This window comes from Thermobia domestica, chromosome 14, assembly GCF_964235325.1.
Source record: "Thermobia domestica chromosome 14, izTheDome1.hap1.1, whole genome shotgun sequence".
In the NCBI taxonomy this organism is placed as follows: domain Eukaryota; kingdom Metazoa; phylum Arthropoda; class Insecta; order Zygentoma; family Lepismatidae; genus Thermobia; species Thermobia domestica.
This window is the reverse complement of record NC_137467.1, coordinates 58324539-58342523: the sequence shown is the minus strand read 5'-3', so window position 1 is coordinate 58342523 and position 17985 is coordinate 58324539. Positions and strand designations below refer to the sequence as shown.

At 35.1% G+C, this 17985-nt stretch overlaps 1 protein-coding gene across 3 annotated transcripts in view; it reads right to left on the bottom strand.

Moving 5' to 3' along the window:
- LOC145669684 (uncharacterized) overlaps positions 1 to 17985 on the bottom strand; it is an 824581-nt gene that overhangs the window by 114708 nt on the left and 691888 nt on the right. Inside the window, exon 1 of one of the 3 annotated variants that reach the window (XM_081737958.1) lies at positions 16090 to 16503. The exons of the other annotated variants lie outside the window; for them this stretch is intronic. Within the exon in view, the coding sequence (XP_081594084.1) occupies positions 16090 to 16239 (150 nt within the window). The 5' untranslated portion in view covers positions 16240 to 16503. Of the gene's footprint in view, positions 1 to 16089; positions 16504 to 17985 lie in introns of those variants that run through there. 3 annotated transcript variants of the gene reach the window in all.

Below are 17985 nucleotides of genomic sequence, written 5' to 3'. Positions count from 1 at the left end.
TATTGTAAAATGGCCAGCAAAAGTCCTTTCTTACAATTTATTATTATTATTATTTAGAAATAACTTACGAATAAGTTATCTGTGAATAACTGAATCTGAATACAACTTTTAGTGACGTAATATAATTTATCAAATTAGAATCGCAATGGTAAAGTCGGTAAGGCGTCTTTCTACCAATTGGGTAGCCCTGGTTCGATGACTGGTAGGGAAACTGGAGGATATCATAAAACAAGATACTAGCTTTCGTTACTTGTTATTGATATGAACGTAATGAAAGTTAATATCCAAATAATAGCTAATAATAACTTCATACTCTTATTTTTAAAAAAATACCTATTACAACACTCTATAAGTAAATATACAATGTCATTGTTAGATTAGCACAATGAAGAGTTGTTTCTTCGTGGCTGTATATATAGCGTGCGCGCCTTCGGAGCGAAAGACCTGTGGTTAAATTCCCGGTGGAACTCATGTGATTCAGATCTAGACTCTGTCATGGCACAAGACGAGAAACGAGACGACATAGAATTCTCCCAGATATACTTTCTGAGACGAGACATTATTTTCATACCTTCTCGAGATAAGACTTTCTATTCAGATTCCACATTAAAATGTAGGAATGGAGAAAGACGCTTTTACGAGAAAGAAAGGACTATTTTGTGGGACCTTGAATAAAGAGCTGAGAAAAAGACATAATATGCTTCGTGTGGACTATTGTGCTGTATGGGTCAGAAACTTGAACATTATTCAAAAAGGATGAAAAACGACTGGAAGCTTTCGAAATGTGGATATGGAGAAGAATAGAAAGAATTAACTGGATCAAGCGGAAAAGGAATGGGAGGGTGTTAGAAATGATGGGGGAAGAAAAAACCAGTTTTAGATATTATTAAGAAGAGGAAGATAAACTGGTTAGGACATTGGATAAGAAGGAACTATACTACCAGGGATATGCTAGAGGGTATGGTGGCAGGAAAGAGAGGGAGAGGGCGAAGGAGACTACAATTAATGGACGATATCAAAACAGAGAAATCGCACGTACGTGAAGATGAAGAGGTTAGCGGACATTGATGGGCCATTAACTTTCAAATCAACGAACTAATTTCAGTTAAGGAGACACGATAAATTTATATTTGTTCGATATTAAATAATAACTAGTTGTTAGTTTAACAATGATGTTATGTCATCATATTTGATAGTAATATCCTATAATTAAACCTGCCAGTAATTTCCTGTAATTGTACAAAGAAATAATGTAATTTTATATTTCGAGCTACAATAGTAATTTAGCTAAGAAAAACTATTGTTTCGTATATAGCGAAAGCTTTTAACCGATAATAATTGAATTCTATAAAGACTTCCGACATTTAGATATTTTTAATAAATAAATAAACGAAACGAAACAACAAACATTAAGAAAAACAAAAAAAAAGCCCTTGTGTGGGGAGCTAAATTATATATTTAAAAAAACGGAAGTGTTAACATCCGCTCATCACAAAATCAGTTTATCTTACAGGAAACAGTAGTGGGAGGGGGACAAAGAATGCACAACAATAAACAAGAGCAATGGCTACCTATGGTAGAACTTTCTGTTGTTATCTAGATATGCTAGAATTACCCTTTGTACTTTTTACATTTGATAAAAGAAACCTAGTGTGTGCCATACCCATGTAAAACATGTTTTCTGAATGATTTCCATTCGTCCACCCCTCACTCAACAAAAAAACTATACTGGATACGCCACACATACCATATATACAAGCAACGTGACACATGAATTATATCGGAAGTTCACGGAAGATACGCTTAAAAATGCATGATCGCATCTACAACCTGTGGTTCACGATTTCTTTCTCCCTCACAAAAAATATTTCCTACTACCACTTGTTTTATCTCTCTCTCTCTCTCTCTCTCGCAAATGTAGTTTCATTTTTTTTTTTTTTTTGAAAAGCTTTATATTTACGGTCAGTGGAATCCGTCATTGTTTTCAAAAATAAAAGGCGGCATTCAGTGACCTTGTGATACAATGCCAAGTTCTGAATGAGCGTTAGAAAGTTCTAGGTTTACAGTAAATAAATAATAAAACAAAACTAAAAAACTAACGATACGTTACTTCCTCGAAAATTTGATTATTATTTTTCGGTATTCTAAGAGTAGTTCATTGTTTCGAAATGTCTCATCTATTTTTCGCACTGAGGCTACACGAAACGACTTTTGTTATCGTGAGATTTGAATAAAAATCCCATCAGGATAAAAAATCGATTTCCACACTATGATCCACATGATATTGATTGATAAGCTACTATTATAGGACCCGAAATACACGAATTTCCACCGGAAATCGAATTCGATCTCCTGACAGTATCTGTAACATAGATAATAGGAAAAATGAAATGAAATCTTTCAATTTGATGCCCCAGGATTATGCCCGTTCAGGTAAAGGAGACGATGATTAAAGCAAGTGAATGATGATGGGAGATTTGGAGGAATGATAATGTGGGAGGAAACGGGGAGACCCAAGAAAACCAAAGAACAAGATGTCGTCCCAAAGGCAAGAACACTTACCAGTAATTCATAGGGGAACAAAAATATGCCTGGTAACCCTTATCTTTTACATCAACTATGAGGGAATCTTCACGATAACGAGGTCTGATAACAACAGCAATGAAAACACTGCGGCAAAATCGTGGCAAACAACATCCCCAAAATATATACAGCTTAGTTCTTGGAACAATACTACACACTTAAGACAAAACTGTCTTGTATAAACTAGTTATGAACACTGTCGTTGCCGACTTAATTCAGAACATCGATTAAAAGAGGAAAAAAGTATTTTTAATTCCATCCCCGGTGTTTATCCTACAGTTATGCAAACCCGCGCGATCACGGTGTAAAGGGGTTGTATATGAACAAGGCGTTCTTAGAAACCTCTAGAAATGTGCTTAAGTTCCCGTATACATTTTCTGTTCCCCAAATTCGACATCCTAGAGCGGAAAATCGAAAAGGGACTTTGTATATAATTAGATCTGCTGAAGATCTATCTGTGTAAAGCATTTGATGAATTTAGGTCACTATTTTCTACGCGAAAATCTTGAACACAATGAAACACACACATATTGTGTATACAAATATAGATGAGGTTCCCTAGTGTGTAATATAATATACTCGCTATATACATAAACTGAAAAATCCCTTTTAATTCTGGCTTCGATGAGACTACGAACTAAACCAATCCGTTAAGAAAGAGCCGAAGCGTAGTATTACCTTCATTATGTGCAGGCCCGTATTTATATATTGCGCGCCCTTGTGCTCTAAATAATTTGCCGCTCCCGCACAAAATCCCTCCTCTGAAAACAACCAATATTATAGTTGAATTCATAGTTTTTGAGGTCGCTGAGATGAATAGTGAGTCTTAGTCCGAAGCAACTTGAAGGTCATACTCCACTCCCCAGAAAGGGAGCGAGATTTTAAAAGTAATCAAAAATGACAAGATATTATTGTTCAATTCATCGTTTTCCAGGTCGCAAAGTGTAACGGTATCAGTTTTCATTATGTTTAAGTTCACCCTTACCCCTTGAGGTGCGAGGTGGGAAAAGATGACTTTTTAAAAAATAATTAGATAAGCTAGCTAATTAGTAACTATGTAATTAGAGCGAATTAAACACATTAGCATATTTTCTCGCGCTTGCACGGGACTCTGCGAGTTGCTAGTCTTAAATATTACTTTATTGTGAATCTTAAAAGAATTCCAAAATTTTGCCGCCTCCTACATTCTGTCGCCCTGTGCTCGAGTACAAAATATCACTTACCTAAATACGGGCCTGATTATGTGTCGGACTGAAAAGTATGAATCCTTCTTTCACTCTGAACTTGGGCTCCCTCGCCCATCCCGAAAAGGAGAGCCGTCCCCTTTTTCTAAATTTATTTTGCTCGTTATAAATTACGATCCTAAGTACGGACAAACAAAAACGTGACAGCAATAACCACGTATGTCCTATCGGTACCATTCTCAAATAATTGTGACAAAAGAACACAGAAATCGTAAACATACAAATGTATAATCAGACATAGTGAAACATACGTATTTATACACAATATTTGCCAATAGTAAAAACCTTTCATTTCTGCTTCTATATTTACAGCAGAGCAGTTAGCATTTCCTCGTGACACAAATCTTTTGTATATTGTCATTTCTGTAAACACAACTCTCTTTAACCAATCGAGATTGTTTACACGTCAGCTCCCTGATTTTTTCCAAAGGACAAATGTTTGGAAAAGAGATTTCTGAAGCTCAAGTACCTATGAAAAGAGAAGAATGCAATTACTGGAGAAGAACCGAGCTATATCATCCGGTGGCTTTATATACAGAGCCTCGTGTTGACATTGAGTGCTTCAGGCCTACCGAATTTTTGTATAAGCAAGGATTATCCAATTGTCAACAGTGGAAGTGGACGATCTTGTAGGATTTGACCTCAACAGTAGGACTGATAACAGTAATGAAACCGATGCGTATAAGTGGGATCTATTGGATTTTTTTTTTTTTAGTACGAAACCGGAACTGATTTTCCCGAAAGCGATGCAATCGCGGAACCAAAAAGTTTGATAAAACGGTTTCCGATGTTTTTCTGACGAGTGATTTGGTTCTTTTTCCAGAATCTATTCCTTTCAATCCTTTCTTTCCAAACAAGGAATTGTTCCTTTGGATCCGGTAAATTGTATGATTCCGATTTCATTGACCTTCCAATTTGATTTCGTAAAAAACAAAGAAAAAAGAAATCCAACACTCCTCTGAATTTAAATTACTTGGTTCTGATGTATTGAAAATATTTAACTACCTATATGGTTATCCAATATTATTCCTCCTTTCAGCCAAACTAGTCAAATCACTTTTAGTCAAACCACAAATAAAGTTAAAAATACGTTGGCCCAACGTAATTTAAGGTATATGTTAGTCAACCAACATGTTGCCGTAATTTATTCAACTCCCAATCGGAGTTTAACTTCTTTTGTTGGGATTACGTTGGCAATTCAGTTGGTTAGCAAATGGTTGGCACAACGGCCAATTACAACGTAGAGCCAACGTTGGAAGTTGGCTGGCCTACTATTTCCCACTGTTGTATCAGTGCTGCTAAGGAATTTACCTTTGCACTATATTTAAGTTACGTAAAACTATAGACAACCTTTTAAATACAAGAAAAGAAAACTGTTAGCACGGAAAGTATCCAAGGCAGCCGTCATGATTCGTGATAGACAATTTTTACTGTAGTTCAAGGCATCATTATTGTAACCCACATTGGAAGCATAAAAGTGCAACTTTTCATTCATCCTTTTACTATCTTGAGGAATGAATTCTCTATCACAGTGTGTTCAGAAGCTACTGAATAAGAGAAAACATTTTCTCCTTTCCATTTCCCATTCCCATTCTCATCAGACATTTTTCTTTGATATGAGAGAGAATCAAGCAATTCCCAAGATGTCAGGCGTAGGCGTAATGGATATGAACCGTAAAACTACAATCTGATGTCGGAACGCACACTCATACACGTCCTTACTCCACACAAGTTTGCAATAATAAAACTTGCGATTTCAAAACAAGGAGCATTGTGGTTCAGTGGCAAAGACTTTCATTACCTCTCATATGAAGGATTCTTGGTTCAATTGACTGGTCTGTATTGTCTTTTGCAAACAGCAAGGCTACACAGGGTGTTCCAAACAAAACCGAAAAAGGTAGTAGAATGAATCTTCTTTTAAAGTGTGAAACAAATTATGTTCCAACATGGGCGCATAAATGTATAATTTCGAACATACAGCTAGTCGAACATTGGTCGGAACGATAAAATAAAGGGTCATGATTCGAAAACAAAATGGCGGATCAAGTTCGGGTAAAAAAAAAAACTTGTACTTTTTAAAAGCCAAGATTTCACTAATGTATTAGTGGATGAGGGACAGGGTCTGCGACAAGGTTGGCTTCGAAGCATAGAAAGAGATTCATGAGGTCTCTTAGAAACAAATAATGACAGATCAAGAATTGAAAACTGCCATATATTTCAAACCCACTAGTACATAAATAGAGGCTAGGATTTAGTGAGAAGAGAGAAAGAAAACAATGATACATTTGGTGAAAAGAAAAAGATAAAGAAATTTGAAATTTGATTTGATTTGAATTGAGTTTAGTGTTCCTTTCAACTGCGTATATCAGACTAAACCTACAGCTTAACGTAGGATCCGAACTACACAGCTGCCGCCGGGAAGAGATAAAGAAATAATGAAAGATCCAGTGAGAAGGGAGAAATAAAAAAAATGGGATTTAGTGAGAAGAGTGAAAGAAAAATGATTTAGTGAGAAGAGAGATATAAAAAATAGATCTAGTGAGAAGAGATAAAGAAAAATAATAGATTTAGTGAGAATAGATAAATAAAATGATAGACTCAGGGAGCATAGATAAAAATGAAAGCCTTAGTGAGAAAAAAGAAATACAAATGAACGATTTAGTGAGAAGATAGACACACAAAATAATTAATTTAGTGAGAAGAGTGAAAGAAAAATGGTAAATTTAGTGAGAAGAGAGAAATAAAAAATAATAAATTTAGTTAGAAGAAAGAACGAAGAAATGATAGATTTAGTGAGAAGCTAAAGAAAAATTATAGACTTAGTGCAAATAAATAAAAAGTGAAAGATTTAGTGAGAAAAGAATAAAAAATTAAAGATTTTGTTAGAAGAGAGAAAAAATATAGATTCAGTAGGAAGAAATGGAAAAATATACATTTAGTAAGAAGAGAGAACGAAAAGATTGTTGATTTGGTGAGGAAAGAAAGAAAAGTGAAAGATTTAGTGAGAAGAGAGAAAGAAAAATTAAAGATTTAGTAAGAAGTGAGAAAGAAAAACGATACATTTACTGAGAAGAAAGAAAGAAAAATTGACAGATTCCATGATAGATGTTTTCCGTGTGTATCACAGGTGTCGTTGTCTCCGGGTATGGTGTGTCACCGGATCTATTTGAGCCACAGGTCATAAAATTTCCGTTGCATTTCCCGGTGGACAGCGCATCGACTCCCACTGCCGTTTCTTTCGACTTCCTTAATTCAATTACCTTCCCCATATTGGAACCGAACCCAGGATTACGCGCACTAAACTCACGCTCACTAACCATTTTATCTCAGAACTTATCCGTATATTGAAACCGGAAGCCATTTCCCTACTACTCCCAGTTTCAATACTAAATCGAAGGTCAGCTGTTACCGACAATTATACGATTATCAAATCACTGTTTATGTTAATATCGACTGTATTTCTTGTGTTATGTATCGCCGTAATTTAATTATTAATGTTGTCATTTAACGATTGAAAGCAATATGTTTGCCAAGCGTACTTTTACGTGCCAAAGCAATGCGTTTACTCTAAATAGGCTGAAAAATTTACGAGGAAAAAAATACAAAACTACATAAAATCTAGGGTTCAAAACTACACTCTCTTTTCTAAATTTACAAGTAGTATGTGTGAGTGTATGTGAGTGACCGTTAGAGAAAGGTACCACCATTAGAGAAAGACAAACAACATAGCAAAAATCTGGTAATATATATATCTGATGCCACAATGAAAAAGTTGATTAAGGTGTATACTTGAGTATCAATTTCATGTTAATAGGTGGCGTAGTTGTTCAACATCATTTTTTTAGGTTTACAAGAAATTTCGTTTCCCTCGAAATCTACACATGAGAATTTTCAAAAACTTTAATTTTGTTCAGCCCGATCTGATCTATCATTTAGCATAAGCCTATGTCTCATGTTCAGACAACTTTTTCTCACTAAATGCAAATAACATTGTAGAACTATAGTTTAGCGTGCATTGGCATCAGCAGCACATAAGCTTCCCGGAAAATTAAAAAAAAAAAAAACTTTCGTATATTGCATTTTAAAGCATTTTTGACTTAAAAAGCAAATATAAACTTTTTTTTAAAGTCTTTTATATTCACCTTTGATAGCCCACATGATTCTAAGTGTATGTCAAAAACAAAGTAATGATAAAAGATAGTGTGAAGTGAATACTCAGAAACAATAAAGTTTTGAAAACAAGTTTTAGGCCTACGCCTTCGGTGCGAGCAGTCCCGGGTTCGATTCCCGGTGGGGCCACTCGGTCGAAAAAGTGTAAAACGCTTTTTCAGGCCAGCCATCCTGAAAGAGGTTTTCCTAATTCACATCGGGCAAATGCTGGGGTGGTACCTAACTTCAAGGTCCCAGGCCGTTTCCTTCCTTCCCCAATCCTTTCTTCCTTCCCTTTCCCCGGATTGTGTGCTCGCCGAGGTACGTCATCCTTTAAAACGTAAAGGGCTAAATGGCCTTAGATGTCGACAGCCCAGAAATCTAAATCCTAAACCTAAGGTAAGTCTACAAGCTTACAACTAATGTAAATGAAGCTTAACAAAGTATAGTTAAAACATTAGTTGGAAATTATGCTTTTTAAGCTAAACTAAACTCGCTTTACTGCTCGCTATCTAAACAAAAACAGTTTGTTACTTTACAGTTTATTCCATCTTCATTTTCATAGGGCCAAAAACTGATTGTCTTTTATATATATATAACTGAAAAGGAACTTTTGTGCTACTTTTTTCATATTCACTTTGTCTAACATTGTTTTGTGAACGTAGCAAACTGCTACATAGTTGAACTTCTTTTGGGTTATAGTTGACCTAAGCTACTTAAAATACCGGGAGGGCGAAAACCATTTTACAAATATTGGGGGGGGACACGTTCTAGAAGTGGAATTGACGCCTGTGAGCGTCAGTACCCTTGCTGCATTACCGTGATATCTCACTGGTTTACTTGAAAGGCATTGTTAATTGCTTTGGGTGTAGTAAATGGTTGATCTCATATAAAAAAAATTGGCAAAACTTAGAAAAAGACGAAAAGATTATATTTCCATTCAAACATGTTCATAAGGAGATTCGATCAATTGATTCAAAAGGAGACCTACATACGTCACGAACACGCCTTCAGTTCTGATCTTATTTTTGCCTAATGTTTGGATTGCATGACAATTTATCTTATTGTAAGCCAAAGTTTGATTCTCAGAAAAGCAACTTACTTTCTACGAATCAAATTTGCTCTAGAAATTCATATATCAATATCCTTCACATAGGCTAAAAAAAAAAAAAGTCTGAAATTAGAAGTCAAAAAGGCAATAAAATTTTGTTACATTCAATTAAAATTCCTTTATACATACTTTAACGTATCAGGATTATGCCCTTTAGGCTACATACGACATTTTTTTCTTTTTGGCCTGTAAAATTTTTCAGTATATTTATAGTAAATTTCTGACAAATGTACTGCTTTCAATCGTTAAATTAGAACACTATTCAATTACGGTGATGCTTAGCACAAGAAATACCGTTGATATTAAAACAAAACAGAGATTTGGTAATAGTATAATTACCAATAACAACTAACTTTCGATTGAATATTGAAATTGGAAGTGGTAGTAGAAATAACTTCCGATTTCAATATAGGGATAAGCTCGGAGAAGAAATCTGTTTCTAGTGCAAGCGGTCCAGGGTTCGATTCCCGGTAGGATACTAGGTCGAAAAAATGTTAAAGCTTTTCCAGGCCAGCCATTCTGAGTGAGGTTTTCCTGGGTTTCTCTCATTTACACTAGGCACATGCCGAGATGGTACCTAATATATAGATCTCAACCCGCTTCCTTCCTTCCCCATTCCTTTCTTCCTTCTCTTTCCTCCGATAGTGTGATTGTCAAAGGACGTCATCCCTCAAACGTGACGAGTTAACATGGCCATAAATGTCGAAAGCCCAGAAATCTAATTCCTAAATTCTAAATCTGTTTCTAGGACAGCGAATCCATATCAGAAAGAGTACTCTCAATCTCTTAAAGTTGGGTAACAACTGAAACAGAATATATTGTAGTAGATTTCTACCACTACAGACTACGCAGTATTGATAGATCAACTACAGAGGTTCGTCGTGGATATATTCGTAGCGTATGCGCCTCTGGCGCGGGAAATTCGGGTTGAATTTCTGGTGGAAGCTCTGTGGTTCGGATTAGCGATGATAATTTTTTTTTTCGAAAAAATACTATATTGAAAAATGAATTTTAAGAAAACGAAAAACGACAACCTTTTCGAAAAATAAAAAACGAAACATTTTTCGAAAAATAAACACGATTTTTTTTCGAAAAACGAGTAATTCGAAAATCGGAAAACAGATTTTTTGGAAAAGGTCATCCCTAATTCGGACCCCAAGAAACGCTTTTTATCCACGTCACATTTATAGTCTCACTGCCAGTGGCGTAGCACACTTTTGCGGGCCCCCCGCAAAGTATAGAGAAGGGGCCCCACTTGTAAAGCCGACACAAGTAAGGTGGAAGTTCTACTTCTTTAAAACTTTATTCATCGCAAGACTTCGGGGCCCCTATACATCGGGGCCCCCCGCACTGCGGGGGTTGCGGGGGCAGCTGCTACGCCACTGCTCACTGCTGAAACGAATGCTAACTTCAAATCATATCACCACACTCGTATATTAATTACTTCAGCTCATGGTTATTAGGATCACGATCCGCGTCTCAACACGATAACTATTAACAACGAATTTTTAATTTTTATTTTTGCAATAGACAGCTAGCGCTATTATCTCAGACAGTTCGTTAACAGAGTCTATTCAAAAACATCTTCATAGGTGACGTTAATGGTGATTATCCAGACCCTGTTTAACACCCTGACATCTATGCAACCTGCACGATAGCAAAGAAATCCTCTCTAATGTCCACCAAAGCTTATTGTTTCATCAAAACGTAATGATACAAACCTTCCCCCAAATCGAGGTTTGTCTTTGTAGACAAAAAAAAAAAAAAAAAAAAAAAAAAAAAAAAAAAAAAATGTTCAGCTATTTTGGCACGATGATATAAAGCACACAAAACTTAGCTTTACACTTGATTTGGTGTAAGTATGTTGTATTTTGAATGATAGGAAATCTTAAGCTAATGGGTGTTTTGCACGAAGTTGCAACTGGCAAATGCAGCGGCAGCGCGATGGCTCTTTGACATTTCATCATTAGTTCTGTTATGTTTGTAACGAATAAATATCGTTTCCATAGCAATATCAAAGCAACCTACACTTTATATCATATAAAAGGCAGGCAATGTTCTGTAACTGAACTTTCATTAGTACTCTGTGCAACTATTCAACCCATTTACTGCGAGCTATTTAGAAGGCGTTTAATCCCTGGTTTAATCATTCCAAAACGAAATGAAATGACAATTTTCAGTCTTATATCCAATGATTATAAACTGTAGGCTAAAGAAATTTATGATGTATGGGAGTGAATTGATTATGAATTAACTAGTGGAATGAAAATGTGAGAGAACTATGAAAAATCCCACGGAATCAATGTTGTCCACAACAAGTTCACATAAGCAGAGATCCAAGCAGGGACACCTCTTATTATAGGTGAGAGATGTACCATCAGGGTTGTAGTGTTAAATTCGTCTGTGTTGATGGGAGGTAAGAGAATAAAAAAAAAAAAAACAACTAACTTTATCTATACAATAAGTGACACTTCTTTCTCTACCCAAAATACTACCAAAGATAGCAAACTGACCTTTGACGCAACACATTGACGCAATAACGAGTAGTACATTAGTAGAACCTAGCTTTAATTTATAGGATAGGACAGGATTTCTACAAAGAATCAATATTAATAAGGTTATATTTTTCGTATGTGAGGTCAAAATTACAATACTGTTGAACTGTTTGGACATCAAACGTCACTAAATACTCTGAAGCAATAGAAAATATACAGATTAAATTTTTAAAAATGATGGGATACAAGAAAACCGGGATACCCAAAGTTTGTCCTCTATGAAGACTTAGTAACGAATTTTAGTTTTCAAACATTAGAAAAATGGATACGGGTTTTTGATTTGTTGTTCTTACATAAATTATTAAACGGTAAAATTGATTGTGCAGAATTAGTTTCAGAAGTGTTACTACTTGTCCTAACGTAAGACTAGAACAGCAAACACTGGGACATTCTATTGTATAAAAGCAAGAACTAACATTAAGTCTCCTCTGTGGAGAGTGTGTGCTTCATATAACGAAATGATAAGATTTCATGTAGCAGATGTGTTTAGTATGTCCGAAAACAAGTTCAAAACAACTGTCAGAGAATAACTTTGGATAAACGATGTATATTTGTGTATGTATAATAATGTCTTCTATGTATAATAATGTATGTTAGATAATTATGTACACGACGCTATAACTGGGAATTAAGCCTGTTGTGTTGCTCTTATGAAATAAGACATACATAAATAAACAATTTAAGCATAAACACGAAACTGAAATCAAATTATAAATGTTTATTTTTATATTGTATAAAGAAACAATATATAACATAAACAGCCATAGTATGTACTGGTTGTTTTTCACGAAAGAAAACTCTTTCTTCTTACCGATAAGGAAATGGGGCACATGTTTCTGTGCGCACACACACACACAATCACACACACACACACACACACACAAAAGGAATGATGGACAGCCAATCAGCTAGTAGATATGAACAAAATGAAGGCAAATAGCACAATTGATTAACTTTCTGTTCAGATTCGCACTTCTAAACCATAACTTTGAACACTTCTGTCTTAAGTTAAAAGTACTTGTTCATGTTTTACTTCATCTTCTCCAAAATAAACAAAAATTTTAGGAATGATCAAAAAGTGGATCAAAAGATTGCGATCTTGTTCAATAATTAGTTTCTGGATCAGGGGCCACAAATTTTTTGAACGCCCCTAAATCGAGTTTTCTACAGAATAAACACATCACACTGAGTTAAGTGATAGTTTGAGTTTGGCTAAACTATATGTAGTTCTCCACTTACAAGGAATACAAGAAAATTTTTTATTAAAATATATTGGATCTTTTGATGCTTTTTTGGATTAGGGGCCACAAAATGTTTGAACGGTCCCTAAATCGAGTTTTCGTATTTTCTACGGAACAAGCATATCGTACTGAGTGAAGTGACAGTTTGGGTTTGGCTGCTCTGCATATAGTTCTCCCGTACAAGAAAATTTTTGATTGAAATATTTTGGATATTTTGATCCAAACAAGCAAGTATTTTTTCCTGACTCTGTACTAGAGCGTCGCTCTTCCCTCAAAAGTTCCATTGCACCTCTGTGTACCACGGAACAAGCTAATATACTAACAAGGACATTTTTTGTGTACAAAATCTGTAAGGTTTATATAAAGGTGTTTGGAAAGCTTTCAAGGATATGTTGAACATATTGTTTAATTACGATCAAAATTATAACTTATGTTGTTGAGCATGAAACTCTACAGCTGAAGTTCATTCTCATAAACTAAAGTGAACACAAAGTTTTATTAAATACTCTTTTGTGTTCACTTTAATTTATGAGAATGAACTTCAGATGTAGAATTTCATGCTGCAACATCACAAGTTATAATTTTGATCGTAATAAAACAATATGTGCAACATATCCCTGAAAGTTTTCCAAACACCTTTATCTAAACCTTACAGTTTTATTAAATACTTATCTTTCAAAACTAGATAAGATTTTATCGTTTATAATTACTTACAACGGATAACATTTATAAAACTTGACTTTTTTGAAAGATAGACGCGTGTACAGTGAGACACTATTATAAAGCTTTGAAAACAAAGTTTCCTGATGTTACAACAATATAGGAATGACTATCTTGATAGGTATACTAGGTCTATTTTCGGTAGGTTGCTAAGAAACTATCATTAAAAAAAAAAAAAAGCTCAAGGAAATTAATAAAAATAATGAAATGAAAATCTTTAAGTTTTACGTCCCACGGTTATGTTGGCTACGCTAAAGGAGACGGTGATTATGAGAAATGAATGAAATGGTGGAATGAAGAAAGTGAGAGAAAACGGGAGAATCCCGAGAAAAACCCACATACACGGTGTTTGTCCACCACAAAGCTCACCTGGTGCGAGTTGGGATTGAACCAAGGATCCCTTGCACCAGAGGTGAACGCTCTACCACTGAGCCACCGCGGCCCAACAAAAATATTACGATAAATGTACTTTCATATATTTAAATGAACAACAAAGTATGTAGTAAGTGAGCAGTATGTAGTATGTATCAATATGTAAATTATGATGAATTCCAAGCTATAATATATCGTCCCTCTCGAGACAAAGGGGCGTATCTCATTTTTTCAAGTTTTCTACGAAACAAGTTTAAAGACGATATTATAAATTTATTCTATCTTGTTCTGTCAAACTTTAATGTGATCTCATAAGTTATATAGTTGAAACGAAGGATATCAAACTAAATTTTGAAAGACGACGAAAGAATAAATAATAAGAAAATGTTTAAACTTGTCTCCTGGAAAAGTTAAGAAAATGAGATACGCCCTTTTGTCTCGAGAGGGACGATATAAGCGATCGTTTTTTTTCCCTCTCTTTTAATATTTATACATTTGAACGTACTAATTTTTGATTTTGACAAATTGTTATATTTCGCTGATCGCTGTTCCGAGCGCTATAATCAAAACATTATTTTTATTATTATTATTATTATTATTATTATTATTATTATTATTATTATTATTATTATTATTATTATTATTATTATTATTATTATTATTATTATTATTAAAAATATGATCATGCAAGTAAGAAATGTTATTATATCATAGTGCAAAATAGCATATTCTGCTCTGGTATACTTCAAATGTACTTCATGCAGGGAAGTATTGGAGCGTATTTGGGAATATACAACATACACCATCTACGAATATTTGTAACCCACCATACAGTCATCTCAGTTAACGAAAATATGGGGATAGATATAAGCTATACTTTTGAAAACGATCTACAGTGCAAACCCACTAAAAATTTCTAGTATTACAACACTACTGACTTCATGAAACGCCACTGTCAAGTTTACAGTAATTTTGCCACTGCATGCTAACGCATTCAACAGTTTGCAGTATATTCAGTGTTAAACTAGTTGAGAATGCTCCAAGAGCATTGCCAGAACGAACTTAAAAAGAATTAATTTTTCTTACTGACTTCTACAGATTTATTCCAATTGTTCTATGTACTTTATTATTATACTCATTAAATAATTCTTGTAATGTATCTATCCATTTATACTTTCCTTGAGTACTAAATTTTTTCCACATGTTTTGTTTAAGAGTGCTATTAAAACGTTGTACGATATGCAGTTTTACGAAGACACATGGTCAAAATTGAAAAATTCGCAAAATATCCTCTCTCTATGACATGGTTCCCGAGATACGGCTCCTTAAGTCTCCCGAAATCCGAACTTTATGGGTCAATATCTGGGGAACGGTGCCCAGTTGGCCAGTGGCTATGAGCTACTAGTTGATACCAAAATGTTCACCATCCTGTTAGGTATTGATCAACACCAATATGATCTCTCTATGACTTAATGGTTCCCGAGATATGGCTCCTTAAATTTTCCGAAATCTTTTTTTTTTTTTTTCCAATATCTCGAGAACGGTAAGAGTGACGTGAAAAGTTCCATCACTTCTTTCGGATAGTTTTTGATGTTCTATCGAATGGAGGGCTCAAAATTGAAAATTTTGCAACTAACAGACACAGACAGACAGACAAAGAGAATTCAACAACGAACTTTTTAAGTTCGTTGAAATATATACATTCAGCCATTGAATTAGAGAATCGAACGCAGGTTGTTGTACTTAAAATTGGCATCAATAGGCATTTAACAATGAAGACTTACGAAGTTCCTGTCGCATATCGTTCACCTCTCTACATAGCTCCTAGTTCGATCCTAGGGGGGCATATGAGTTAGTACGCTGTAAAGTCGTATTGTGGTTTTTCTTGGGATTTTCTCGTTCGTTTGTACTTCAATTTACCAATTCTTCTAACATTCACTAACTTGCTCATTCGCTTCCTTTGGCGTACAGAGATAAAAAATAATTAACAAATTTTTTTAGAGACTTCACTGCAGTATTCTAGAATTATGCGCTTTAAAAATTCGATTATATAACATGTTACCAAAGCTTTCTTGCACAGTACGGGTGAATTTATAATAAAGATAAATTCTTACCTTGGAAGCATTTGGCCTACTATCACAATTATTTTCTTCAGGATCTGTTGATGACCCATCGCTACCGACACCGTGATGTTCCGACACGAACGGCCTTGATTCATGCGTATCCTCACCTTCGGATGGTAATTCTTCTTGGAAAGCCACCATTATAAATATGTATATTGGTTTTTTAAAAAAAAATCTTGTATACACCAATCTGAAAAGTGGTGTATTTTTATAAAGTACTTAAGTTCAAGCACATTGTTTTAAAGTTGCATTGTACGCCAACGTCACATCCAACGCTTAAAACCATCAAAGACACTTCACTACATATTTCGTTATCACACTAATAAAGCCGAGCACACACTCGATGCTGGTTGTGTTATCGGCAACGCGGAAATATGTTCTGTGTCGCTGCTACACGTTGAGACAATCCTCTCTCTCTCGCACTTGAGAGCAGCGAGAGATACAAAAACATGAACCAGCCTCGTCCACGAAACGAGGACCGTATGTCTCTTTTCTTGTGTTATAGCTTCTCACGACTGCAGCGGCTGATCTACCTGTCGCCGACAGGGTTGGCAAGTACATGTCCTGATTTCATTGCGCGCAAACAAAAATCGAAGTGTCCGGAACTCGGAAGGGGAAAAAGCAGCTAAGGAAAAGATCCATAATAGGTAAATTTACTTTTTCTAAACGTCACTAAATATTAAAAGGAAATCGTTAATATATATATTTTTTGAATTTTTCTCTTCACAACTATTATTTTGATATTTTCTTCCCGTCAAGTAATATTTGCCTTTACAGAAGGAATTACACAGGAAACTTAACATGGAACATATCCGACAGAAAAAGAAATATTAAATATATAATTATTACAATTCACATATGCACAATTCTTACATAATATTAGCTATATTTTTACTGTGTGATTGTATTATTTATTTACTGCATTCATAATAAAATGTAGAGAGGATACCAAAAAGATGAGACAATTCATCCGTACAGGATGTTACACGTCAAAGTAATAAGCGGGATATCATGATTCATTATGCATAATGATCCATTAATTATAATGTGAAAGGTGTTCCGTTTCGTTAATGTAAACAGTATTAAATATTTTCTGTCGCGAGTTGCATAAAATATCATTCTGGCCTTTCGCATACATAAGAGTATAAATTATACACAATGCCCTCCCCAGTAATTCAGTGACTAGAATGCATTTGGTGTACCTGGTCCTAGGTTCGATTTTTGGTGGGATATGACTGAACGCACTACGGTGGTTCGGATTCCATCTTAAACTGTAGATCACATCTCATACAGATTCGGTACTGAGAAGGGACGCTAAACTTCAATAACTAACTAACTTTATGACCTATGGAACACTAAGGTTCAATGCCGCGTTCACAAAAGCTCTCCATTGACTTCTATCCTTAGCCAACTGGGTCCAGTTTCTATTTTGTATTCCTATTTCTGAGAAATCCATCTTAACATTATACTTCCATCTACACCTAGGTCTTCCTAATGGTCGTTTTCCTAATCGGATTTCCAGTTAAAACTTTGAAAGCGTTCCTACTTTCTTCCATTCTGGCTACATGACCTACCCACCTGAGCATCCTAGATTTGATGACCGTAACAATGTTTGGTAAACGATATAAATTAGGTACTTCCTCGTTATGAAGTTTCCGCCATTCCCCATTCCCGTTCCTCTTAGGTCCGAACATTTGTCTCAGGATCTTGTTCTCAAATACTTTCAGTCTATGTTCTTCCCTCACAGTAAGTGACCATGTCTCACATCCATACAGAACAACAGGCATGTGTATCGATTTATATATTTTAAGCTTCAAATTTCTCGACATAATTCGCTACGACAAGAGATTTTGAACTGAATAATAACATGAATTCCTTGCTTTTAAT